At 40.9% G+C, this 26,062-nt stretch overlaps 3 protein-coding genes across 9 annotated transcripts in view; 1 reads left to right on the top strand and 2 right to left on the bottom strand.

Annotated features, from left to right (window-relative positions):
• The window catches only part of LOC131476126 (potassium channel subfamily T member 2), a 38,396-nt gene extending 30,967 nt beyond the window's left edge, over window positions 1–7,429 (bottom strand). For both annotated transcript variants that reach the window (XM_058654644.1, XM_058654645.1), the window contains exon 1: window positions 6,971–7,429. In XM_058654644.1, coding sequence (XP_058510627.1) covers window positions 6,971–7,059 — 89 coding nt within the window. In that variant the 5' untranslated portion in view covers window positions 7,060–7,429. The remainder of the gene's footprint in view (window positions 1–6,970) is intronic.
• Window positions 7,430–8,794: 1,365 nt separating this feature from the next.
• qtrt1 (queuine tRNA-ribosyltransferase 1) lies at window positions 8,795–14,415 on the bottom strand. Its single transcript, XM_058654283.1, has 9 exons — window positions 13,907–14,415; window positions 13,738–13,806; window positions 13,156–13,294; window positions 12,865–13,059; window positions 11,982–12,120; window positions 11,820–11,895; window positions 11,588–11,697; window positions 11,062–11,146; window positions 8,795–9,331 (listed from the first exon to the last, which is right to left on the bottom strand). Exons 1-9 carry the CDS (start codon window positions 14,270–14,272, stop codon window positions 9,179–9,181), a joined length of 1,332 nt encoding a protein of 443 aa, XP_058510266.1. The 5' UTR covers window positions 14,273–14,415; the 3' UTR covers window positions 8,795–9,178.
• Window positions 14,416–14,436: 21 nt separating this feature from the next.
• The window catches only part of dnm2a (dynamin 2a), a 43,970-nt gene continuing 32,344 nt past the window's right edge, over window positions 14,437–26,062 (top strand). For 2 of the 6 annotated variants that reach the window (XM_058654279.1, XM_058654276.1), the window contains exons 1-10: window positions 14,439–14,865; window positions 21,052–21,125; window positions 21,325–21,474; window positions 22,288–22,491; window positions 22,684–22,782; window positions 23,660–23,820; window positions 23,928–24,070; window positions 24,404–24,539; window positions 24,646–24,713; window positions 25,258–25,396. In XM_058654279.1, coding sequence (XP_058510262.1) covers window positions 14,705–14,865; window positions 21,052–21,125; window positions 21,325–21,474; window positions 22,288–22,491; window positions 22,684–22,782; window positions 23,660–23,820; window positions 23,928–24,070; window positions 24,404–24,539; window positions 24,646–24,713; window positions 25,258–25,396 — 1,335 coding nt within the window. In that variant the 5' untranslated portion in view covers window positions 14,439–14,704. Of the gene's footprint in view, window positions 14,866–21,051; window positions 21,126–21,324; window positions 21,475–22,287; window positions 22,492–22,683; window positions 22,783–23,659; window positions 23,821–23,927; window positions 24,071–24,403; window positions 24,540–24,645; window positions 24,714–25,257; window positions 25,397–26,062 lie in introns of all 6 variants that reach the window. The other 4 variants (XM_058654278.1, XM_058654277.1, XM_058654280.1 and 1 more) reach the window with 3 other exon arrangements.

The following is a 26,062-nucleotide window of genomic DNA, read 5'->3' as shown; positions in this document are numbered from 1 at the left end:
CTGTGCACACTGGCTCATCACTACTGCTGTACACAACTACATAAATAGCATTCATAAAAGTGATGTAAGGCAGGCGACGAACGGGAATACAGACTAAACTGGGCATATTTCATACGTACAGATTCGGAAAAAAATAAAGAGTTACGATAAATGAAAATCATTTTTAAAGAAGCTCCTCCCCTCGCTTGAAAGAAATGTGTTGCTTCTAAAGAACCCTTTTTATGGAAAATTGCTGCCGGCTACAAACCAGTTTGAATTTTATCACTCGGCATACTGTACTGTTTAGGACGACTGGCTAAAGAAGGGATCCTCTGTGGAAATAGGGCACAAATAAAAGAGCAAAGTCTGGAAGAAGCAGATAGAGTAATAATATATAAAGACTAATGATGAAGGCAGGGCAAATTCAAAGGAACAACCAGGGGCAAGTAAATTGCACATCACCATGGGGCCCCTGTTACAGCTTAAGGAGAGCCAAGGTGTACTTTTCTTCATTCAACCAGTATCTGACAGGACAGCTTGTCCCTGACCCAGATACTCAACCATCACATACATTAGAGTTCCTTGATGGCAGGTGGTGTAGAATTGCATGGAAGATGAAAAGAAAAATAATAATTTGTACATATCAGCTCCAGAGAAAATCATTGATTTTCTTTTATGGATGATGGTGCACATTTTTCTTTTCTTTCTTTCTTTTTTTTTTTTTTTTTTTTAAAGCACTGCCTAAAAGCTGACTTCATGACTCCACATTTTCAACATTTCCCTGAGGAGTTAATGTTCTCAGTTGCTAGTTTTAGGTCTTTAATAGCACTTTTTTTTGTCCAATTTTGTAAATGATGTTGCCATTTAGAAGAGAGCAGATGCACCATACATGCATGAGATCATCTGTGCACACACCGGTGTCCTCTGTGATTACCCATATGTGCATATACATACGCATGATAGCATCTAACAATCACTCTATGGGCCAAGGAATCATTTAGGAGATAAAAAAAATGTACCATGTACTGTATGTAGCCTGCTGTATGATGACCGTGCAGTAAACATGCACAGTGACTCTGATTCACAGCCATTTCCTGGATAACCTCAGGGCTCCCATGGAATAAAACCTTCATCAGTGGAAGTGATCCAGCCATTCCTCCTCCAGGCGCTCCCTGACGTAACCAGCCTTTCCGGAAACGACCGTTTACTACTAAAACAGGAGGATGTGTTGACACATCACACACGGCACACCTTTTGTAAAGTGAAAGAAAACACAACAGTTGCCTCACACACACACACACACACACACACTAGTTTCCATGACTTCAGAGGACATTACATGACTTGAGTGGAGACTTACTCTTACCTTAACCATCATTTATTTTTTTTTGGTTCGTTTTTTACCTTAAAATGTAGTTATAGGGATGGGACGATACCGATATCACAAACTTGAGTATCTACAGATACCGATATCAGTCCGATACAGTAATTTTCGACCATTTATGAAACACATTTGTGCTGAATCATTTCAAAGACATTATTCTCCAACTGTGTCCAACACATATTGTTCTCCCAAAAGTAAGAAATAAACTTTTTTACTACATTTTTACAGTCTGTGCATAGTAAAGCATGCAATATATAGGATTTTTGGATTGTGTCGGATTTTACATTTTTATCTGTCCGATATCCGATCCAGTGATTTTGACCAGTATCGGACCGATAGCGATACTGAGCGATACTGATTCCCATCCCTAGTAATTTATGTTGTGGGTACTTGATTTTTGTCCTCATAACGAAGACAATTTCCCCCCCCCCACACACACATTCATCCCTAATATCATAAAACATAATAGGCTTTGATTTGGTGCATAGTCATCCAATGACATGCGATCTCCCTGTGCCTTGAGATTACATTAGCCTCAGATAATCTTCTCTTATTTAAGATTTGATCAAACCCATGTGAGATATCACTGTCTTTCAAAGACGTCTTCTTTGAGGGTGACATGTAGATAAAGGAGCGAAACATGAGAGGAATCGTCTCTGTTGTCTGCCCCTGGGGGCCCCCCGTGGCTGCATGGATTTGAAAGACAGCCCCCGTGTTGCATTAAGCTAACTCAGTTTGCGAAAACTGGTCCCAAACAATCAGTGGACAACTGTGTTTGCGATCCCCGCACTACAGCGACGGCACAGCAGCTTCCTGTCCCCACTCTGCTGCCTCAACATCCAACTCTGCGAGAGCCCAGGCGTGCTTAGACAGAAGCCGGTCAGCCTGATGGCTGTGTTAGTATCCACAGCAGGAAGGCTCTTAAGTGTGGACAGGACTCTATAACACCAGGGCTGGTTGGGGGAGTTCAGTGAAAGTTCTTATTAAAATTATTATAGGTCCAGTGTGTAAAATGAAGGTGAAATTATTTTTCATTTTTGCAGAAATTGAAGATAATATCAGTATAATTAATACTCTGTGTACAAGCGAACAATCAGCTGATTTAATGAATTGTTGCTTTTCATCATTCTGATCCTTGTATATTTACTGTACATCATCATTTTGGATCACCATGCTTTTATTAACTAATTTTGAATCACTTTATATTCACATGCTGGTGATGGGGGGCGGGGGGCAGTCAGGGATCTTCAGCTGCAACATGCAACGATCATGCAACAATCATGCAACGATCAGGAGTCTAGATGTCCACTACAGACAGACATACTGCACTTAAAAGGTTCTCTCCAAAAAAAAAAAAAAAAAAAGGATTCAGCTCACATAGATGTACAACGTGTTTCTGTGTCGTACACATTTTTACAACTCTAACCAAACATTGTCTCACTCTGTCTTCACAGGTCTGCGCTCTACACTACATGGCCTTTTTGCCGGAGGAAGCAGCATCTCGTATTCGTCACCGAGCATCATGGGCACAATATTCTGTGCAAATAGATCCCTTCTCAGGCTATGTATGAGCCCTCTTCACTTACGCATGCCCTCGCATCTCTTCAAACAAACAGCCCTTTCTTTAATGTCCGACCTGTCCACTTCACCACGTTAATTAGGATGTCGTTAATGTTGTTTTTTATCTAATGGGAAGGGACCTTTGTCAAACCTGATTCCTGTTTAGTTTTTTCAGCTTATCACACTCTAGACCCTCCTATTAATTTCCATCAAGTCCAGTGTGTGACATTTATGAGGATTTAGAGGCAGAAAATGAAAATACTACATAGAGCTGCATAATATGGTCATATTGTGCAATATAATTCCTAATTGTTACAACTGATTGTATTTGCATTGTCTGTCAACAAACAAAAGTCATCACCATTTCCTGATTTGAATAATTGCAGTATCTTTCAAATGATTCTTATCTTTCAAAGTATTTTATTAGCCCAACTACTACTACCCATAAGTACTTTTTTAGCCTTAAAATAAGCCTTTTTTTATACTTGAGGCAAGACCCTTACTTTACGGTGACTGCCATGTTACTAGTAGGGATAGGACGATACTACTTTCTTGTGTCCGATACCGATATTATTCATTTTAGACCATTTCTGAACTATGAAGCTATTAAGAACACATTTGTGAGTCATTTCGAAGACACAATTCTCCTCTGACTCTGCTAAAATGCTGATGATTTTTATTTTATTTATATTTTTACAGTCTGTGCATAGTGAAGCATGCGATGCATAGGATTTTTGGATTGTATTGGATTCTACATTTTTTTCTCTCCAATATTCAATCCAGTGATTTTGACCAATATTGGACCAATACCGATACCGACCGATACCGATTCCTATCCCTAGTTTCTACAGCTGCCCGAATGGGAATGCTTACAAGACACTAAGAAGAACGACATCCTTCTGGTACGCGAATGACGCTGTAGTTCTCCATTTGTTACAGTGTGCAGTCTCGCCATTAGATGTCCCCAGTTCTTACACACTGGACCTTTGAGTCAATTCAAAATGGTTTCCGGCAGAAATTATGTGTGTGGCTGAGAGGAAATTCGCAACAGCCACGACGGAAGTGATCAGGTCTGCCTGCTTCCTCATCACATCATCTATCTCTGACATCCTTAAAACCTGATACAATCACAAGACATCTGTATTGCTAATAACCTCCATTTATGTCTGCTCCGGCTCTGCAGACATGACGCATAACAGAGCCACTGTCCTGCAATTCTTGACAGAGATTACCATCAGCTGTCTAAACCGCTATAAATCCTATAGCGGAAATTTATAGTCTCCCTACAGGAGTCTGGCGTCCACCATATAGTTTAGTCGAGGCATAAAACTGACACGGATATTGACATTATTGATGGATCATGCTCCGCATTGGCCTCAGTGGATTAAGGCTTGGCTGGTAGAATTAAAAAGGAGGCAAAGGGAGCAGGAGCACAGAGGGAGAGAGAGGATTTCAGCGAGCACAGGAGACAGAGATTGATTGAGAGAACATGTGGAGGCGACAGCCAATTAGAGATTGTTTTAAGGACAAAAGGCAGTCGTTTGTATGTTAATCCTGTACTCTGAGGGAAGCCCCTGTTGGATCTGTCTATTGTGGACCAATAAAGATGCTGTTGTATTTAATTTCCTTTGCAGAAATTGGACATACACGCCAAGCTGTGCTGGAATCATATGCGTGTTTGCAGGCTACTACAAACATATCAGCTCTGGTAAGGATAATACATTCCTCTGTGATTGCGGAACACAGTAACTAATATGCATTAAAGCAAGTAAATTCACAGATATGAGGGTTTTTTCAAAATGTAATGTCATTAAAATGTTCCTACTTTTCAGTCCTTGACATTAATGGCAGGACATTTACACACATAATAATACTGTGGGTGTTATGGACAAAGTCCCCAAAGAAGCAGGCCCACACTTAAATTCTGATTTTTCCAATCCAAACAGTAGGGTTTTTCCACTTTTTCAATGTCAGAGAATGTCAGTATTGATAAATTCTTACGTAATTATTATTATTTTTTTTTGATTGATCAATGCAATTATTTTTATTTTTTTTAAACTGAAACAGTTCATATCTTTGAGTTTTCATCCTTGCATAAGCGATCAGCACTTTTATCTCAAGTTGAAATGCTGCCGACATGTTTTAAATATATTACACAGGAAAAATAGAACAAAAGCTACACTTACAAAGAATATCACACATCACATTGATTATCAGAAAAATCACAATATTTTCCCCAAAACTGGTCAGCTCTACTGTTATAAATAATCAAAATCTAACATGTCCGATATGTGTATGACTGTTGTCATCAAACATCTGCACATCAACACACAACCACAATGCCCTAACACACTAATAAAACCACAAACAATGCCAAAGGGGGAATAAAAAAAAACCTGACCTGGACCCAGACCCACAGACGAGGACTCCATGTTTACACATGCTGACCTTCTGTTGTGTAGGAGTGCATTTAAGCAAGACACGATCACATGTGTATCCAGCTGTATGTGCACCTGCACCCACTGGGAGCGTCTGTGAGTTAAAAGGCTACTTCTATTAATGGACCATAACACACAAACTCTGCGTGATTCATCCATAATGAAGCTCTCTGTCACTATCAATCACAGATTGTACTTTCCTTCAAATCAGTCCAGCTTTTTGTGCAACTAAACCTCCCTGTGGGCGCTGAGATCAGCATCTTAACCCTCTGCCAATCACTCTCGCTCAAAGCTCCTCTAGATGTTTGCATATGAAAGCATGTCGCACACAGACTGGGGCACTTCAGGCAAATCTACAAATTTAATTTCAGGCTCTGTGCCTTCGAGGATACTGGGGGATCCCTATAAATGTTCATCATTACACAGCACATCTGTGGCACTGACAGCAGGTCCTTTACACAGCCACACTGCCAGAGTACACCCCCTGCGACATTTATTTGGTGAAGTCATTTGCTTTTTGCTTCTTTTTTTAAAAAAAAAGGATGGGGAATTTGAGAAGTCCCCTTATTGATGGACTTCCAAGAAAAAAAAGCAGAACTTTCACCCCCTGAACCTCTGTAATCAGGTGACTGAGCTCACACTGCACTCTGGTTCACAAACATTGGTCCTCAGGCAATAGTTGATAAATAAAAGCCAGAGTGAACAGGCCTTTTTTTTATTGGCTTCAGTTGTGCACAGACTTATGGCCAATATTATGTCATGCACAACGGCTACGCATCACTTATGATTCCTGCGGCCAATAAGCTACATGTATTGATCACCTCTTTCATGCATTCAGTGGCAAGTTTCCCCAATTATGACTCGAAACACCCACTCAAGTGCACAAGCAGTTAGGTCCTCATTTGCACCTAGCAACAGGAGACACCAGAGTGGAATGAAGGTGAAGGATTTCAATTGATGAAAAGGCCAATGTAAGCACAGTATATCATACTGAACCTCAGATGTACACATGAGTGTAAGTGGAGTGTAAGCAAAAGGTTAATTGCCAGCCACAGAGAACCCACGTGAAATTGCATGTCCAGGTGGCAAATGGATCCACTGTGAATCCTTGGAATCATGACATGAGGAGTAACACAGTAACGTGTATACACTCTGGGTCTATACTTGTGCTAAATTGCTTCCTGTTGGATGCAATCAGATGATTTTATCCACGAAAATAAATTAGGTACATAATCTAAAAGTATATAGATAAAGTCTAGCCATCTCCTTTGAGTGTAGTATGTTATTCTTTTGTGTGTGTGTGTGTGTGTGTGTGTGTGTGTGTGTGAGAGTGATGGTTTTCGCTTTATTTGAAGCTTCTGTGCTCACAGGAGGACGAGTAACTCTGCAGCAGAATCCACAACCGCTGCACAGCTGACAGTGAAATACTTCAAAAACAGCATTGCACGTGAACCCATGGCACAACAAAGGTAAAATGCAAATGCACAACAAAAGAGTTGCCCGCTTTTCTTTTTTTTTTTTCCAGATGAGATGATGCGATGGTTTCATCGCGCACAGCTGCGCAACAGATCGAGTGCGCCGTGCGTAAAAGGTGCAAGTAGCTGCATACCTGTCGTCGGTCTGCCAGTCTCCGAGCAACAGGTCTCGGAACCGGTACCGAGGGGGCAACGGGAGCACCTCCTTCTCCAGCTCGACCATGATCTTTCTCCTTAGTTCCCGGACACAAAGATGTATATCAAAGCAAGCCGCACCTCCACACTGAGGAGGTGGACTCCTCTACATCCAACTCCGCTCCTTTTCCTCCTGCTGTTCAAAACGTAGATGAATAAAGAACACATTGATGCATCTCATGGTGTTGTCTTCGATCTCCTCCAAGACAGAAGAAACTACTTCTCCCTCTCTCTCTATCTCTCTCTCTCTCTTTCCTCTCTCCCTCCCCCCTCTCTCTCTCTCTGTCTGTCTAGTGTAGCAGGCAACAGGTCGAGGATGTTCATCAGTCGGTGCGTTCAGGGGAGGCTCCACTTCGACCGAGAAAGCTGGAGCTGAGCAACTGGTTGTTCTCTGTCAGCAGCAGCAGCAGCATCCTCCTCCCTGCCTCCCTGCCTGAGCTCCGCATGGGTGCACCGACTGCAAACGTGTAACTATCCTATAATATTATAATATTGTACTGTTTGTGGCGGCGACCTTTTATTCTACGAACATAAAAGCAATTACATAAGCAGTCTACAAAGTACTCGCTTCTGTCATTATGACCAAAAACACTGTGGCCCCAAAAAAACTGTCACAAAACACACAAATGATGCCCAGAAATGTCCATTTATTATCACTGCAGAGAAAAAAGCAGTGGCTTTCATTCTCCACCGAGCTTCCACTGCAGGTGACACTTGTTTCAGTGACACTCGCTGAGACACTGAGGCTATGAGAACACGTCCAATTTATTTATTTCGTGCAAAGCTTCGCCTGTGCTCATTCGTTTTAAAACACTTAACACGATTTTCCACGGCTTGCCAACTGAGCTCTGAGAGCTGCTCTTCTTTCACTGAGCACACATATGCTAAAAATAATTAAAGATACACAGCCGAAGCTCGGGGAATAAAACAGGCCTTCCTCACACAAAAAGGAAATGTAATGCAAGACTGTAAAGGTTTCACTGTTCTGACAAACACTTTCTTTCATCAGTGAAGATTTTCACCTGGAATATTTCAAGTTTTTATGCCATTGGTGTGTTTCCTGAATTCTTCTGAGCAGTGTAGTTATTCCCACTTTGAATATTTTACATGGAGCACATTGCAACTCAATAACAAACACCTGCCATTAAAGGTATAGCCACTTGTTAACGACTCTCATTTTGTGCAAAATTGCACTTCACTGCTGCGCTCGGTCTTCATTTGCCTGCCATCCAGCACATGTCACATTTTACAGAGCCTGGTCCTAACAGAGGCACTAATGCAATTCCAATGTGCTTTACAGAGGACTGTTGACTCCAAGCCACAGACAACAGGTGTTATTCTAATTAACTGCCGGTGATTAATATGAATCCCACAAAGAGGAGCTTTGATAAAACAGCACCTCTGTGAGCTCCAGACAAAACCTTCAGAATGCCAGAAAGGATTATTGCCTTTTGAACCGATAAGAAAACAAACCATGCATCATAATTTGGTATCATTGAGATGCATTTATTTACTCTGAGGAAACTTGTACTGCACATCATTCAGTTTTACTGTCACATGTTTAATCTTTCTTGCCCTCTGCTGGTTACTGTGACACCAGCACACAGACTATAGTAGGCAGGCTTCATTTAAAATTAGACAGCAGTAAATGTTCAACAGCACAATACTCGGCCCTATGTATTTATTAATCTTTCAATTTGGGCAAAGGAAAATCCTGTCAAAACAGCCACAAACTGAAAAAAAACAACCCAACAACCAATAAGTCGACAGCCAGGCAAAAACATTTAATTTCAAGTGGGTGGGCCAAGCTGTGTAGCCATGGTAACAACAAAAACTGTCTGAGCATATCACAGGAGATAGTTCATGTGTTTCAATTTTCATTAAGACCCCATTCAGTCTCACATTATCATAATGTGTGCTCTGAGGACAATTTGTGAGGTTGTTGTAAAAGCTAACTAGGCTTTATTTTCCCTTCAGATCAAAAGCCATTTTCCTCACAGCCATCACGGCACCTTTACACAAATACAAACACAGAGTAGAAAATAATCGTCCATAAAAAATGTCATTTAAAAAATATATATATATATATTTAAAAAAAAAAAAATGTCACTGTCACTGCTTGATATTCATCCCATTTCTCTGGTGTTCTATTCCAGGGTGACATGGACGGAGGCGAGAGCGTCCACAGCCCAGCATGGGTACTGGTCAGGAGACTCAAACATGCGCTTCATGAACGTCCTTATAAACTCGGGGAAGCGGGCCTCGATGATGCTCTGCCTCACAGAGCGCATTAGGGTGAGCTGCAACGAGAGAGGTTTGATGAATTGAGGAAAAATAATGTCATTATTGAGCTCTGGCAGCAAATCGCCTTCTCCTCTGCACCTTCAGCATGTAAGGGTCAGCTACAGGTCAGCTCAGCTCCTCAGAGTAAACAGATGCTACTATGGCATGGTGACAGGATAAAAAAAAAAAAAAGGGTAGAGACGACTAACTAACATGGATATAAAATATGAATAGAAATACAGAAAATACAGTAAATGTACATTTTAAAGGTCAACATTTGTTATGTTTACCACCTCTTTTAACATGAATAAGGAAATCAGTAAAATGCCGATGACACACAAATTGGTGACACTTGAAATTGTTTTCGTTTATGCAAAAAAAAACTTGTCTCACGTTAATATGATTAGATAATCAGAGTTCAAATACTTCCAACATTCATAGTGTACGTAGGAAAAAGTGTGAACCCCGATGACATCAACAAAAGCTTCTTGGAGCCTGTAAACCTGAAGTTCCAACAACTCAAACAGATTGAAGGTGTGGGTTAGTGTTAAATCTAAATAAATAAAAAAAAAATAATCACAGTTTGCACTTCACAGGAAAAAATCTGCCGGTATCAAACATTTGCTTGAAGCTATGAAGGGTTACAAAGTGTTTCTAAAAAGTTTGATTATGAATTTGTCCAAAGTTTGACAAACTACCCATAAATAGAGATGATATATTACTTTGGCTACACTCGCTAGAAGTGGGTGTCTGGCTAAGAGGACTCCAAAAGCACAATGCTGAATGATCAATGAGGTTCAAATGAAGCTCTGTGACAACAGCGAAAGACTTAAAATAATAAATGGAGCTGCTCATGTCTCTCTACCTAACACCGATTATACATTGTGCATGCACACTTCTATCCACAAATTAAAAATAAAATGATATTAGCTCAGAGATAATGACACTAGGAAAAGGTTATATTAAGTTGAACTGTTTGGGAAGAACACGTACTGTGCCAAAAAATGAAACTGTGAAAAAGAGCACATCTTCAGTAGTTCGCTGGAGTTTGAAGATGTTGCACCTCTCATCCAAGATGCTTCTTCTGTTCAGTTGTGAAGAGAAGAAGCCTCTTGGATGAGAGGTGAAACATCTTCAAAATTATCTCAAGGAAAAATCCAGTCACTGACAGCCAAATACTGAGGATGACTGATAACCTTCACAGGAATAGAGGACAGACAAACATAAAGCTCACTTACAACAGCGGTCTCAGACAGACGGATAAAAGATGGACAAATGTAAAGAAGAGTGCAGCCTCTGTGCCTGAACAGATCGACCTCTTTGAGGGAAAATTCATTCTCAATTTAAGTTAATTAGTTCATCTTGAGTTCACCTGGTGAAACTCAGTCGTAGCTGGGTGACACAGCAGGACGATGACAGTAAATAGCAAAGTAAATGTGCTGTGCATGGAGCTGAGGCAATTCTGTGGAGAATGATCAAAAACTACTCCTGAACTGGTCTGACTCACTTTTTCAACCAGCACTGTGAATTGCATATATTTGTGCTATACCCCAGTGAATTCAACATTATACACTTCTTATAGGAAGTATTTATGGAAAAGATTATGTGATATGTCACACAGCTGTGGCTTTTAAAGCTCTTTAAACCTTGCTCTTATTCACAGCAATACATCAGCTTTACTCTAGATTTGTTTGGAGTGATGTAAGTATATTAAAGGCACCAGTCTTCATAGACAGAGAGCACTCACCTGGTAGGCAACGTTATGGATGGTGATGTGATGCATGGCTGCGGTGTCTGTCTTGAAAAGAGCATGAAGGTAAGCTCGACTATGTCTGAAAGAGGAAACAAAACAAAACAAAACAAACAGGTTTAGTGTTAACATCTTCTCACCTGTACTACAGTTTTCACATGTCCAAATCAGAAAAAAATCTAATCATCATTCACTGCCAACAAACACGAAACACGTGTCATATATCACACATTTAAAGCATCCGTCTTTCACCTACACCTACATGTTCTATCACATACTCAGCTATTGAGGCAATTACTTTGTCGTAAGGCTATTATAGTGTATATTCACTGCTTTATCCTCCACATGAGGGTCGTGGGGACTTTTGTATATTATATAACAAAAATACAAATAGGTGTTGACACACGCACACAATAGATGAACAGCATCTCCGCTTTAGAAATAACGATAAAAAAAGATTTGTGAGCCAAATCTTGTGAGCCTTTAAAGTGACACAATGATCCCTCGCTTGTTCTCAATTCACCTTTTGCAGGTGGGACACTGGCAATCTGGGTCTATGGGCTGGAAGTCCTTGGCATACTGTTTGTGTTTAACCTGGAGAGATCCCCAAGGCACCAAAGCAGAGCCAAACCTCTGAGGGAAAGGAAAGGGAATCATTTTAAACAAGGGTGAAATCAGTTTTGCACAGGGAGTTATACTCACTAAATGACAATTTAAAAGTAATTTATCACACCGTGATCTAAAGGAGTGCTTACCGCAGTCCGGGTGGGGAAGACACAGTCGAACATATCGCATCCCAGAGCGACGCACACAACCAAATCGACGGCATACCTGCAGCATGTGCGGATCACACAGATTATTACGTCATGAAAAACAACACAGTTATCAGGCACATTAATATCGACAGGCAGACGTACCCCACACCCATGAGGTATCGGGGCTTTTCTCGTGGTAGGTGGTCAGTGCTCAGTGTGACCATGCGCCAGAAGTCGTCCTTCTCCTCTCCTCCACTCAGGCCTCCGATGGCAAAACCAGGAACATCACGCTTAGTCATTTCTACAGAAAGAGGATAAAATATCTATTAACTTAACAGTATGAGTTATGCGTATTTGCTGCCAATATCTTTATAGTTGATTAGGGCTGAAATTATTTGCACAATATAAGATAAATCGAATACTTGATTGATCGGTTGATTGATCTGTGTTTACCTGGAAATAATGATGAGCTCAGTCTTGTTTTGTTTTGTCCACAAACCAAATTATTCAGTTTTAATGATTTTTTTTGTTATATGGAGCAAAGAAACCTAAACATTCACATTTAAGAAGCTGAAAAATCAGAACACTTGTATTGATTAAACAAACTCAAACCAATTAATCAATTATCAAAATAGTGGATGATTAATTTAGTAATCGATTAATAATTGATTAATTGAATTATTGTTGCAGTTTTACCGTTTATAATGTTATTTCTACTGGATTCCCCTTCATAGCCTGATGTTTTGAAGATAACTCCATGCCATCTTTGTGTTTAACATACATTTCCTTGTTGGATTTGGATGTAAAATCTTATTTAAATACATGCATTTACAGAGAGGAGAAACCCGTCATGTGAGCTTTCTAACTAAAATGGCTGTTTCGTTACTGGCTACCTGGAAAAACTGGATTTTCTGGAAAAAATGCTCTTGGGCTAAATCTGAATCCAATCCAACTATCAAGCATGACTGTCAACAGTTCCATTTACTGGGACAGCGGTAGTTGATCAGAAGAAGAAAAAGTTTTGTGGCAGAACAGGACTCTTTACCGTCTAGACAAGCCTTGCGCAGCTCTGCATTCAGTCCTCCCTGTATGATGGCAAAAAGGTTCTGTTTGTCTGGATTTCCATTGGCCGCTATGCAGCGGTCCAGCCAGCGAATGGATCTGTGCATGGCCTCCTCCACCCGCGGTCCCGTCACAGTACTGCTGACTACGTCGTCCAGCTGCATCATGATGTCCGACCCTGGAAATGCACAGAGGAATACAGAGAGAGTCTGTAAGCTACTTTAAAGATTCTGGACATGGTCCAATTCGCAAGATTCAACAGATGAACCAGTACCCAGACTGTTCTGTATGCTGATGGATTTCTCGGGACTGAGGTGGATCTCTTTGCCATCATAGGGTGACTTGAACTTGACCCCTTCCTCAGTGACCTCTGAGAGTTCAACGAGAGAGACCATCTGAAACCCTCCACTGTCCTGTAAGTATGAAGTGAAACACAATATTTCAGGGGCAGCACAACAACGCCTCTTGTTAACGAACCAATAATAGATACCATATATGTGTGCAATAAGTTCCAGATATTGCACACATTGAAAAAGGTACCTTAAGTACTTCCGATGGTTCAAAACTTACAAAAGCACTGGATGTCACACAACGTTGCAGACACTTGGAATTCAGAACATGTAAAAATACCAAAACTTGCACACACACTTTAAAAGTACATAAAGTGCTCCAGTCAATTAAAACATATACAAGTATTTGATGGTGCACTTAAAAAGCTCTCAAAGTGTATCAGTTCATTAAAACTATTTATCTCCCTCTCTCTCTCTGTGTCCCCTTGTCGTTCTGTTGCCTACAGTACATTACTTAATGTCAGCACAGGTTCATATATTTATTTATTTAAGAAAGCCACACTCACAGTTAGAAGATTTTTCTTCCAGTTCATGAACCCATGTAAACCATTGGCTTTGGTGATCAACTCAGGTCCCTGCATGAAAGAGAGTCAGAGTGGAAAACCATGATGAACTCGAACAGACACCATTTAAGCCGAATGAATCATATTCAAATGATGTTGCAGTGTCGCCTACCGGCCTCATTCCCAGGTGATATGTGTTCCCAAGACAAATCTGACACCCAAGCCCCTCCAGCTGATCCACGGTGATCCCCTTCAGAGTTCCCTGAGTACCGACAGGCATGAAAACCGGCGTGCTGACGGCGCTGTGAGGCAATATGAGATCACAAGCTCTTGCCTTCGTAACGGAGCATTCAGCAACTATTCTCAGGGTGAGCGGCGACGCCGCAGACACAGCTTTCTTCAAGGACATTGGGTCTGCTTGAGTGTTGTTTGCAACAGTACCACGCTCCACAACAGCAGCCATGTTGTTCTTCGCGTAACGTGCAGCCGCACCAGTTGACAGCCGCGTTGGCCAATCAACATCGAGCCACTTGACCATTGTGATGAGCACGCCTTTAATTTATCCAATCAGGTGCATGGAATGGTGGAGCGGCATCATGATCAGCCAATAGGCGACACGCTTCTTCAAACACCAGGCGGTCTTTACACGCCGGTTTCGATCGGATGTCGTCGTCTTCCCTAACCGGATGGTGTTTTGTAGAGGAAGTTTTGTTTTGCGAGTTTTCCCCGTTTGTCTCGGTTGACTGGAGGTTAGGTTAAGGCGCTTGAAAGAGCACGGAATGCTATACGTGTGAACCGTGTTGACGCTAACCGACCAAGTGTTCAAGAGAAAGTGCTGGAAGCGGCGAAACTCAACAGAGAAACCCGATAACACCTTGTTGCTAAGCTAACGATACCCAGCTAGTTGTCGCGGTTAGCGTTAGCCTCCAGTGTGCGCTGTGTTGTAGGGGCTCTCTGAGCGAACGAAGCCATGGGGAACCGGGGCATGGAAGACCTGATTCCCCTCATCAACAAGCTTCAAGACGCTTTCAGCTCTATTGGTCAGAGTTGCAATTTAGACCTTCCCCAAATCGCTGTCGTCGGCGGACAGAGCGCCGGAAAAAGCTCAGTGTTGGAGAATTTTGTTGGCAGGTAAGTGAGTGTGGTTACACAAATGAAGATAACGTTTTGCATTTAGCTCACGGTGTGTTACAACAGATGTGGTCTATCTGCTGTAGTCGAATTTTTAAATTATGTTTTTTTCTGATTGGCTAGCAGGTGTGATAGGCGTGGCAATGTCATATGACAGTGAGTCAAGCTAACGTGAATTAATTACCAGCATGTCGTAAAGCTGCTTTGATAATGTGCAACAGCTTCCGGCCAAACACAAAAGTCTAATCTGGAAGTTGGAATCTTTTTTTTTTATGAGGTTTTATGTTGGGTCTCTTACTTTTTATAAGTGCTGATTCATGGGTATGGAAGTTAAACATTAATAAACGTAAAAGTAGAAATAGAACATGCTTGTCCTTCACTTCGTCCTTGCATTTGTATGTCTTAAAACTCTGAGTAAATATCCATTGCTAGTTTTTTATTTATTTTAACTTTACAAATCAAGACATTTTACAATTAAGAACAGCAGGTGAAGTCTGCTCTGTCAGGTGATCACTGTGGTCTTGTTTTCCTCTGACTTTTTGTGCTTTTGTTCGGAGTGATTGTCTCCCCCATCGCTTTATTTATAGTTCCAGGTCACACCCAGAAAGTACTACAGGATTTTCTTGTACCAATAATTGCTATTTGGCCTACAGCTAGTAGTTTTTGATTGGTGTTTCAGTGACTATATGAAAGTTTGTTGTTTGATAAGCATGCTTGCTTTAGATGTTTGAGTAGAGCTTATATTTATTCTATTGCCATAACATAACATTTCCTTTGAACTGAAAGCATGCAGTTTCACGTTAATCTTCACCTTTTACCACAAGTTCATATCTTGAGCAGACACAACTTCCTTTACCATCTTCCCTTTTTGCTTTTGGAGGTTATGCTGCTGTGCTCCTCAACAGGCCGGTCCTGTTGCTTTCTACCACATCAGCAGTGAATGATATCACCCTGCAGATAAAGAAAACAAAACCGCCTCCCTCTAAAAGGAGCTTGTTTAGCAGGATTCCACTCCATTGAGAGACACTCAGTGAGTTTGTAACCCAACCCACACAGGGTCGGAACAATCATATTCAGGCCAGACAGAAGAGGAAGTATAATTGGCTATTGAGATGACATGCAGACTGGCTTTCCGTTGTAAACACACAGGCAAGAGCATGTTGTAACTGCTCTCGGGCATGAACGTGCACACAGAACCTCCGCTTAATACACATTAATTTTTTTGCAGTGACTTCAGTTTCACTACTTGTGCTGGCTTTCAGCTCTCTGCCTGTTGACAGGCTAACTTAACATGCATCCATTTGCTGAAAAGTTACACAAGTACCTTACTGATTGATATGCAGTGGCATTGACAAATACATTAACATGTCTGCGCTTTGAAAAAAAATATGTGAGAGGAACCCTCAAGTATTAGGCACCACTCTTCCCACACAATGCAAAGTGAAGAAGGCACTCTGCCTGTTGCTGCCGTGCAGGCAAGCTTGTCAACTGGAACAGTAGAAGTCAAATAGCTATAAGGTTGAGCCGTACTTCACCTGGAAGGGCTTGGGAGTTGCTTCACATTGTTATAGCAACAGGGGCGTTCTTATTGAGTTGACTCATTGTTGATTCACGGGTTTGTTTGAGCACAGGAGTGGCTAACATGCAAACCATGTCATATGTTACACAAAACTGTAAATGTTTAGTGCTTCAGGATAATAAATTTGCTCTTTCTCTGTGGTGACATCAGACATCCACCATGAGCACTGAGCTACTGTTACTGTCAGTCCTGGTTGCGCTGTTGTAAATGTTGCTGGTGAAGACAGGCTTCATCTCCTTTCTCTCAGAGCTTGGGAATAAAAATTATTTCTTTTCTTTTTATGAAGACAGTCACTCCATACTAGGGAAGAACATGTCATTCACTGCATGATCCACAGAGTGTAATTGGTACTTTTCTATGCTGATGACATTATCTGATGCACACTATGTGACTTAACTTACTAGTTCACTACTTCACTGCCTTTTATATTGTGCATGTCTGCCATTGCTCACCACACAGCAAACTGAGTTTCTGATTTAATTTCTTGGTTGTGATGGAGTGAAAGCAGGGGTAGATTGTAATTGCTGTGTAGTCTCTGCCTCTTAGTTGTGCCACTCTTGTGACTTTCATTCACAGACATGACCTTTCTCATTTTCTCCCTGTGGTTGCTATAGGTGGAGACTAGCACACATTGGTCTGTGTACTTTGAAATATTTTGGCTTAGTATTGTCATGTATTTGTGAGTTGTTCTGCCTTTTGTGGGGGTGTGGATGTTACATTACATTACATGTCATTTAGCAGATGCTTTTATCCAAAGCGACTTACAATGGAATTGAGTACAATCAGCCAGGGGTGGAGTCGAACTTGCGACCATCGCGACTATGATGTCTTTCGCACACAGGGTACCCGTCTTAACCACTGAGCCACTCCACCCCATGTTAAATGTGTTGTTGCTTTGTTTCTGTTTGCCTCAAGCCAACTAAGGAAACCTGAGTTTTATTGACACATTGAACATGTACAGATCCATATCCACTATCAAGAAATGTGTCATTGTAACTAATAACGACAATGGCAGCATTTCATTTAGGTCGTGTCATGTCATAACACTGGCGCTGTGCACACTAGCATGGTTTACCGACAGAGCAAAATGGACTAGAGCCACCATCAGCATTACTTATCGTATACTGTATGTCAAAAATGTGAGTATCAACAGTGAAAATGTCCTAGATATGAATAGTTAAATGAAAAACTAGCATGTTTGTCTTACCCAGCTGCTACTGGTGTATGGCGAACATACTGTGAAGGACCTTCTTGTTATATTCTCAATAACTTATACTTTTTTATATTGATATTTTTTATATTTATATCTTCTGTTTATATATTTGTTTGTTTGCTGTATTGGAGCGAAAAGTGGAACCAAGTCAAATTCCTTGTTTGTGTGCACTAACCTGGCCAATAAAGTGGATTCTGATTCTGATTGAAATGATGCCAAATAAAAATAATTGAATGATATAAAACTTAGTTAACATTAATTTGTGTTTTGCCTTTTTACGAACATGGCTGCAGACTATTCCAGGCATTCCTTGGTTATAATGAGCTCACAGTTCTCTATGTTAGCTGTACCATGTTGTGATGTCATGTCTCAGAGGAGAAACCTCATATCTAGCTCTGCAAGCTGGCCAGGGTGGAGGTTGTTATCTGATTTAGCATGTTACATGTTACGTCATTAACTAATAGTAAAGACAAACCAGGAGTTTTAAGTCATTGGTGTAGTTATTGTAAGTTCAATGCTGCAATAGATCGATCGCTATTTTAAAGGGTTCATCCTTGTCAAATAATTGTATGTGTCACAGCTTTTCTCTGACAGTAATGCTTGTTTGCAGTGCTTCTTGGTGCCTGCCATAACAGATGGAGGTACTGGGATCATGTTTGTAGCCACAATTATATGTTTGTTGTCACACCATAGAGACATAGGATATGTAAAACCAAACCACAGACACATTTTTGAGTTGTTTTACGCCCTCCAGTAAGACCATACATGACCTTAGAGTTTCACACAGTGGTTTCCACGTTCAAAAGGCCCTGCCAGGCTTCTGTACACCCTGCAGGGAATGGAGGATTTGGGTGATATGCACTGCCATGTTTGTAATGGGCAGAGGCTGGGAAGGGAGCTTGGCTCATTTGCTCACTCCCTTCTCTGCTCTCTTGCTTTTGCTTTCCCTTGTGTTAGATGCAGGGTGGCTCACAGACTGATGCTCTTTGCTCGGCCATCCATAATGCATGAAATGATACACAATCTGCTCAGCCTCGTCTATCATTTACAGCGCATCAATAATGGAATCATGGCCTCGCATCTTTTCAATATGCCATCGCCACTGATGCAATTCAGTCCGTGAAGATCGACAGATTAAGCTCTCTCCATGTGGGGCCGACACTTTTTGAATGTGGGATGTAAAGTTCACATTCAAACTGTAATTACCTGCTTGGAATGCAAATGCTGTCATCTCATAAGTGCCTAAGTGGTACCCCTCAGAGTCCAGCAGTCCATATCATATGATAGTGTCAGTCGCAGCACCCTGGAGATGCAAGCCTACATGAGGGAGACTCCGCTCTGTGGAGTTTGAAACCCCCTGCTTTGGTGGAGAGACATAGGATGCACAAAGTAACTACAGCCCCCCCTGTAAGCTGGCTCATAAATATTTGTATGTGCCAGTGACATCTGTGCACTCTGAGCATATGTTTTCATCTGCAGCTAATATTGAAAATAAAAAGTGAGCTGCACTCAATCATGATCAGGTTGACAGACTTGTGGTTCTAGTAATACAATTTCAGAAATTATGTTGGGTTGTTGCTTTGTCAGTGATTTACCGTTTGTTTATTCCAACTGTTAATAAGGTAGCAATGATTAAAATTGTTAAATAAATAATGACAACTTTGTAGGGTATTAGGAGAGCGTTTACAGCGGCGTGAGGAGGGGTCATTGTTTGAACGTATTTGCAAATTATGGGTTATTATAAATTTGTTCGAACTTGATTTCTGGATAAAGTAACAGCCTGATCGCCTTGCATTATTATGTACTGCATACATCTATATATTTATAGGACATTTAATACTGTGTATATTTTAGAAGTGGTTTTTGTGTGTGTTTGCGTCCGTTTCGCTTTGGTTCAGTTTCATGTGGGTTGACAAAGACAGAATAGGGACTTCTATACTGTTGCCCATGTGGACAAATGCCAGCATGCTCCACATAATGTGCATGACACAGCAACAACCCTGCACCTCAGACCTGTGGATTTCTGCTGATGCACTTTTTCACCACAGTACCACAAGAATGGCAGGCACTATAGGGTGTGGCAGATCTTGTCTTTTCTCCCATTCTATGGCTGACATATTGCTTCCAGTTCCGTGTGCCGTAAGCAGCCAGGCTGGTCAATGCCATGTAGTCTCCTCAAGCCTGTTGGTCTGGCAGTGGGGAGGAAAAAGTGAATGTGGGCTACTGACAGTGCCCTGCTTGGACTGGTGCTAGTGATTACCACATGTTGCAGAGCAGCGGAGGGGCTTTCTAAAATGGGAGAGGATGTTGAAGACTGGGTGGAGGAGCCCCATCTGAGGGCTGACTGAGCAACTTTGAGCATGTGGTGAAAGATTCCTCAGGTACAATGTCACTGTATTGGCAACAAACAAAACAGTTGTGAGAAATTTTTTATTGTCTCCTGTAGGCATTTTGTATCTCAACTTTCCGCAGTGTGTCATCTCATGCATTTGAGAATCATAATCCAACTTGTAGTTGAAAAGATGCCATTATTTCATTATCACTTGTATTTAGCCTAGGTTAAAAAAGCAAAGAGTGTCCCATGGAAGCCATGAGCCTTCCTCTTTTAGAAGCAGTAAATCAAGCAGGTTGAGGAATCTCACCATGAGAAAATACATTTGGTTGAAAAACCCCAAACCTGGCTTTTCGAAACAGTTTAGTCAGTTTAATAAATTTTTGTAAACCTAGATAATTTACTGAAAATCTGCATCATCTAACTGTTGGCTGTTTCAGCTGTGAATCAATAAATATATTCACATATCAGGGAAATCGCTTGGTTTGAACAATTTATTGATAATACGTTAAGCCAATAACGGTGATGGACCATGGCATCATCGATCATCAATACAGTCTGTTAAGGAAAGGGAAGGCTTGTTAATATACAACATATAATATTACTATATATGTTGTATTCTAATATAATATGTTTTAGACATGAATTAGAGTGCAGAATTATTGTTGATGCAGCATTTATAAATTGTATTTCTGCAAGTTATTCAAAAACAGCAGGACTGTGTGTGTGTGTGTGTGTGTAGGAATTGATATTTTAAGCTCTCATGAGACAAAATTACTTTGTCACATTTGATTTGTTGTGAGACAAGTTGGAGGCGTGAAATTTCCCTCTGCCCATCAATGTACCATAGGGCACGTCCAGAGCAAATGGACATTGAGTGTAATGAGGAACTGACCATTCTGTTTTTTCTTTTTTTCTCCTCTCTCTTTTTTTTTTTTTTTTGCTATGAACGGTCTTTTTACCCAACATGTCAGAACCATGTTTGGTTTTGATTTCCTTTCTTTTCATCCGTCCTGCTTTTATAAATGATGTTGTTTTTCTTGCTGTCTCTGTCTCACCCAGGGACTTTCTTCCTCGTGGATCAGGCATTGTTACCCGCAGACCTCTCATTTTGCAGCTGGTCAACAATAAAGCAGGTGAGTGTCTCTCTCCTGTGCACCACCACATCCCTGTCTCCTTTCATCACTGCCCTGTACATGGCCTCTCGCACACGGTGCCTCAAGCTAGGCACTATGTCTGCTGTACGCTGCCTTCATCTTTTTAATTTAATATTCTTTTTTTCTCTCCCTCTACCCTGTCTTCCCGTGTGTCAACCTTGCCCCCCTGTTTGTCTAGAATATGCTGAATTCCTGCACTGCAAAGGAAAGAAGTTTGTGGATTTTGATGAAGTGCGGTCGGAAATTGAGGCGGAGACTGAAAGGATAACAGGCTCCAACAAGGGGATCTCTCCCATCCCCATCAACCTGAGAGTCTACTCCCCACATGGTAATGGCCACAGGTCTTATTGTAAAACCCACACATGTAAACACTTTACTTTTCCCGTTTTAAATTCATGAATATGTAATTGCATATTTCGTTGTATCATCATATGATAGTACTGTATATGTATTACTGCTTGATATCTTTACTGTCCCAACAGAACAGCAGTGTTTTACAAAATGTGGAACGTCTATGCTGTTAGAATTACACTAATGTTGTTTTTGCACCACTGCGATTTTATAATTTCACTTCTGTTGTGTTCTGATGCATTGCTGAATGGCTCAGAAACAATTAATGGATTTCACAGTCAAAACGTGAATTTTTTTGTGTTCATTTCTTTTGGGGTGCTTATTTACTTATAAATAATTGAACTACATCAAATGGCTGAATTTTTCAGTATCTTGTAAATAAGATGAAAGCTTCCCCTCCCATCACAGACGTCTGTTAAAATGCTACATTAATCCCAGTAGTCTTGAAGTTTATTGATGTTTTTATGAATAGGAAGGAAAATTAATGTGACACATGGATAATAAAAACAGGATTTTGTTTTAACTTTCTCCATGCAAAAGAACATGAATAAACAGGATCAGCGTCTTTTATTGTGAATTCTCGCCATTAATCAAACATTTATTTGTCTCAAAACTCCACATTATCCGAGTTTCCATTCAAATGGTGTATCAAGTTAATGATGTGTCAAATTAAAATGCTAAATTGAAAATGAAATGCTTTTTCCATTTTTATAAAAAAAAATACGATTATAATCTGTAGAAAGTCATACTTGGATTTCACGTTTCTATTACTTTTTCCAATGTGGTTTAGTGTTGAACCTGACCCTAATCGACCTTCCGGGAATGACCAAGGTTGCGGTTGGTGACCAGCCTGTCGACATTGAGCATCAGATCAGGGATATGCTGATGCAGTTCATCACCAAGGAGAGTTGTTTGATCCTGGCAGTCACGCCTGCCAACACTGACCTGGCCAATTCTGATGCTCTAAAGATCTCCAAGGAGGTGGACCCACAGGGTGTGTAGCTTTCTCATCGCTTAACCTATTGGCAGTGATCAAACCCTCAAATACATTGTAAAAATCTTTTTATTAATGATACCAAATGGAACAAAAAAAAAAACTTTTACGCATTGCATATTAATATTCCAGGAAATATAATGATATTGAGTTATTTGATGTCATGTAGTTACAGTTTGTAATTTTGTGCAGGTCTGCGCACTATTGGTGTTATTACAAAACTGGACCTGATGGATGAAGGGACAGATGCAAAGGACATCCTTGAAAATAAACTGCTGCCACTGCGTAGAGGTGAGGAACATGATCACACACACACACACACACACAGACACATTCAGGGATTGAAATTGTCTTTCTCAAGTGGAAGGGAGTTTGACAGTGAGCTTGGCAGCTACATGAAACTGTGAGATCTTGAATGTTGACTAATTGAAAGGTAAACAGACAATTAATGAACCAATGCAGTGTATCATGTTGGCTAAGGGCATGTACAGACAAACTTTGTTTTTCCCTGGCCACTTCTCTGCCTGTGTCCTGTTTACTTGCCAGTCACGTCAGGGCTGTTCAGTGATATTTACAACTAATATTACTTTTGATAAAAGCCAACATGTTAAATCATACCATAACGGTTCTTAAAAGATGTGTGAAAAATGTATATGCAATCTGTTTATGCCGATGCAGTTGCGACAATTAACAACAGAATGTTTTAAATGTTGGAGAGCCAATAATTTAGTATTTTCTCCCTTTTGTTTTCCACAATTTATTTATCCTAAATATCTTTACCTGCTTTTAATTAAATGCATTTTTTATTGTATACTTTATTCTCTTTTGTTAAGGTCCCCAATCTTGACTAACGGATACATCTAAATACGTTAAAAGAATGGGAATTGTAGTGGGAACGCTGGTGTCTGGTGTGACTGTGTGGCATTTGAAAATGATTTACATTGCTCACTGGTCAGATAGGAGGTGACCTTTTGAAGAATTAGAATAAGGGAGGTCAGGACCTCATATTGGGTCACTGCATTAGTGGTTAGGTTGACCATCACAGAATCTTGGGTGACTGTGCATACTGTCAAGTCACAGAAGAGTTAGTCAATGCACATTTGCATTTGTGGACATTTACAGGCAGGACGTCTGACTCTAGAGTGACTGTGTTTCTTGCTATGTGCAGGTTATATTGGTGTGGTGAACCGCAGTCAGAAAGACATTGATGGGAAAAAAGACATCCGTGCTGCTCTGGCTGCAGAGAGGAAGTTCTTCTTGTCCCACCCTAGCTATAGACATATAGCAGAGCGTATGGGTACACCACATCTACAAAAGTCACTCAACCAGGTCTGCTACCAGCTTTTTTTTTTTTTTGTGAAATCGTAAAGTATGCAATTCTTCTTTCCATGTCACCAATTCTTTGCAATAATTGTACTTCCTTTTTCTGTGTCTAGCAATTGACCAACCACATCAGAGACACACTTCCTGGTCTGCGCAGCAAGCTGCAGAGTCAGCTCCTCTCCCTGGAGAAGGAGGTGGAGGAGTACAAGAACTTCCGTCCCGATGACCCGACACGCAAGACCAAGGCCTTGTTACAGTGAGTCATTCTGAAAAGTCAACATATGAAGCATGTAGTATCTACAGTCAGTTCGTTGTGGGTGAAGAACTTGGCAGCCATTTTGGTGTTGGCTGTTATGATAATGCAATACAGCAATACAATACATTATACAGTTATTATAATTCAGTTAAACAGTTAAAACAATTCAATAAAAAAAATGTTGAGCTGAGTTGAAATATCTTGAATTTGACTAATCACTTCTCTGATGAAAGCTGCTTTTAAAAAGAGCACTTTTTTGGCATGGATTTAAAAGGAAGGCACTTGCTGTAGCTAAACAATGGCCTCATCTCTCTTTTGCTCCACCCTTATCAGGATGGTGCAGCAGTTCGGAGTAGACTTTGAGAAACGCATTGAAGGCTCTGGGGACCAGGTGGACACCAACGAGCTTTCGGGTGGTGCCAAGATCAACCGCATCTTCCATGAACGCTTCCCTTTTGAACTCGTCAAGGTTTGTGTGCCATGAAGAGTAGTGACATAGTAAAATGTTGTTTTTGGTGTGGTAAAACTTTTGGGTTGCTAAACTAATTTTTTATCCTTTCTCCCCTGTCCCTCAGATTGTGTTTGATGAGAAGGAGCTAAGGCGAGAGATCAGTCATGCAATCAAGAACGTCCATGGTGTCAGGCAAGTGGAACAGAGACAAAGTGACACCCCAGAACTCGATAGACACCTGTATTCTGTTGTAATGGATCCTGCGCTCAAATGCTTTTCCTTTCTCCCCTCATCAAAGCGTTAATTCTACTATAATTCATGTATTTTAATCAAGCCTTGCCTCAAGTGTCGCTGCTCTACGTGATTTTCTCTATCCTATTTTCCCCTCTCTGTTCTTCCACCCACTCCTTTTCTGTTTCTGTCTGCTAAGCATTTAAGTATTATACGGTATTGCATTATATCTATCTCTGTCCACTGTGTTTTTGTTGTCACATGTTCCTCATTGACACTGTTCTGTCACATTTAATTTCTGGCTGTTTACACCTGGTCATCTTTGGTGCTTTGTCTTGAATCCCCATATTGTGGCTGTCATTTTGTTAATTTTCAGTTTCTTTCCCATTGTCCATAAACATTTTTTTTAGTCTCTTGTTTGTCTTTTTGAGTACTTTATCATCTGTGTGTTTGTTAACTGTCCCATCTGTCTGTCGCTGTGCCTGTCTTCTCTGTGAATCCTCAGAACTGGCCTGTTCACTCCAGACCTGGCGTTTGAGGCCATCGTGAAAAAGCAGATCGTTAAGCTGAAAACGCCCTGTCTCAAATGTATCGATCTGGTCATTCAGGAGCTCATCAACACATTCAGGCAGTGTTCCCACAAGGTACTGCAGGTGTCCAGCATCTCCCGACCCAGCCGAGACATAGGGCAAGGGACAACATGGGTGTGGCAAAGGGTATGCTGGTGGAGAACCTTAGCTGGGTGCTTTCTTCAACATCTCCGCTCATCACTTAAATTCTTGGATTAAATAAAAAAGAAATGTTCTGTGCAGTTTGCCCTCAGCCCAGCCCAGTCCCGTATGCCCTGTGTGAAGGCAGCGCTGTCGTGTTGTGGAGTGTTGTGACGGTTGACGTGACATCATGGTTATGAGATGTTTCAGGGACTCGAACTGTCTGAGCATCTCGGGTGTCTGCTGGACAAGCTGCAGGTCTCACAGCTCTGTACTCATAGCTAGGAAAATATAAAGGGGAGGAGTGCAATCTGTTTATATTTGGCTCAGCTGCAGATGCTATCAATCTCTACCACAATGACCTAACTTCAGAAGAAATGGCTAGTCACGGATGAGGATGTGAAAAACCTGTGGCTTGTCCCTCTCCTCTGCTTGATTTGTCTGTTAACACCTAGAAATGACTAACTGAACAAAGACTTTTTCTCTCTTTATTTCCTCTCTTTCTCCTTCCTGTCTGTCCTCTTTTTTCCCCTCTTTTCTGATTGTCTTTCTATCCTCTTCTCTGTCTATCACCTTCAAATGCAAATCTGATCCCATGAC

This window comes from Solea solea, chromosome 16 (genome assembly GCF_958295425.1).
Source record: "Solea solea chromosome 16, fSolSol10.1, whole genome shotgun sequence".
In the NCBI taxonomy this organism is placed as follows: domain Eukaryota; kingdom Metazoa; phylum Chordata; class Actinopteri; order Pleuronectiformes; family Soleidae; genus Solea; species Solea solea.
This window is presented reverse-complemented; position numbering and strand designations above follow the sequence as displayed.

Coding starts and splice junctions, on each gene's coding strand:
- qtrt1 (XM_058654283.1), bottom strand. CDS start 14,272: ATGGTCAAGTGGCTCGATGTTGATTGGCCAACGCGGCTGTCAACTGGT. Junction 12,121..12,864: donor GCGCAAGGCTTGTCTAGACG/GTAAAGAGTCCT, acceptor CTCTTTCTGTAG/AAATGACTAAGCGTGATGTT. Junction 11,147..11,587: donor CAGTGTCCCACCTGCAAAAG/GTGAATTGAGAA, acceptor TTCCTCTTTCAG/ACATAGTCGAGCTTACCTTC.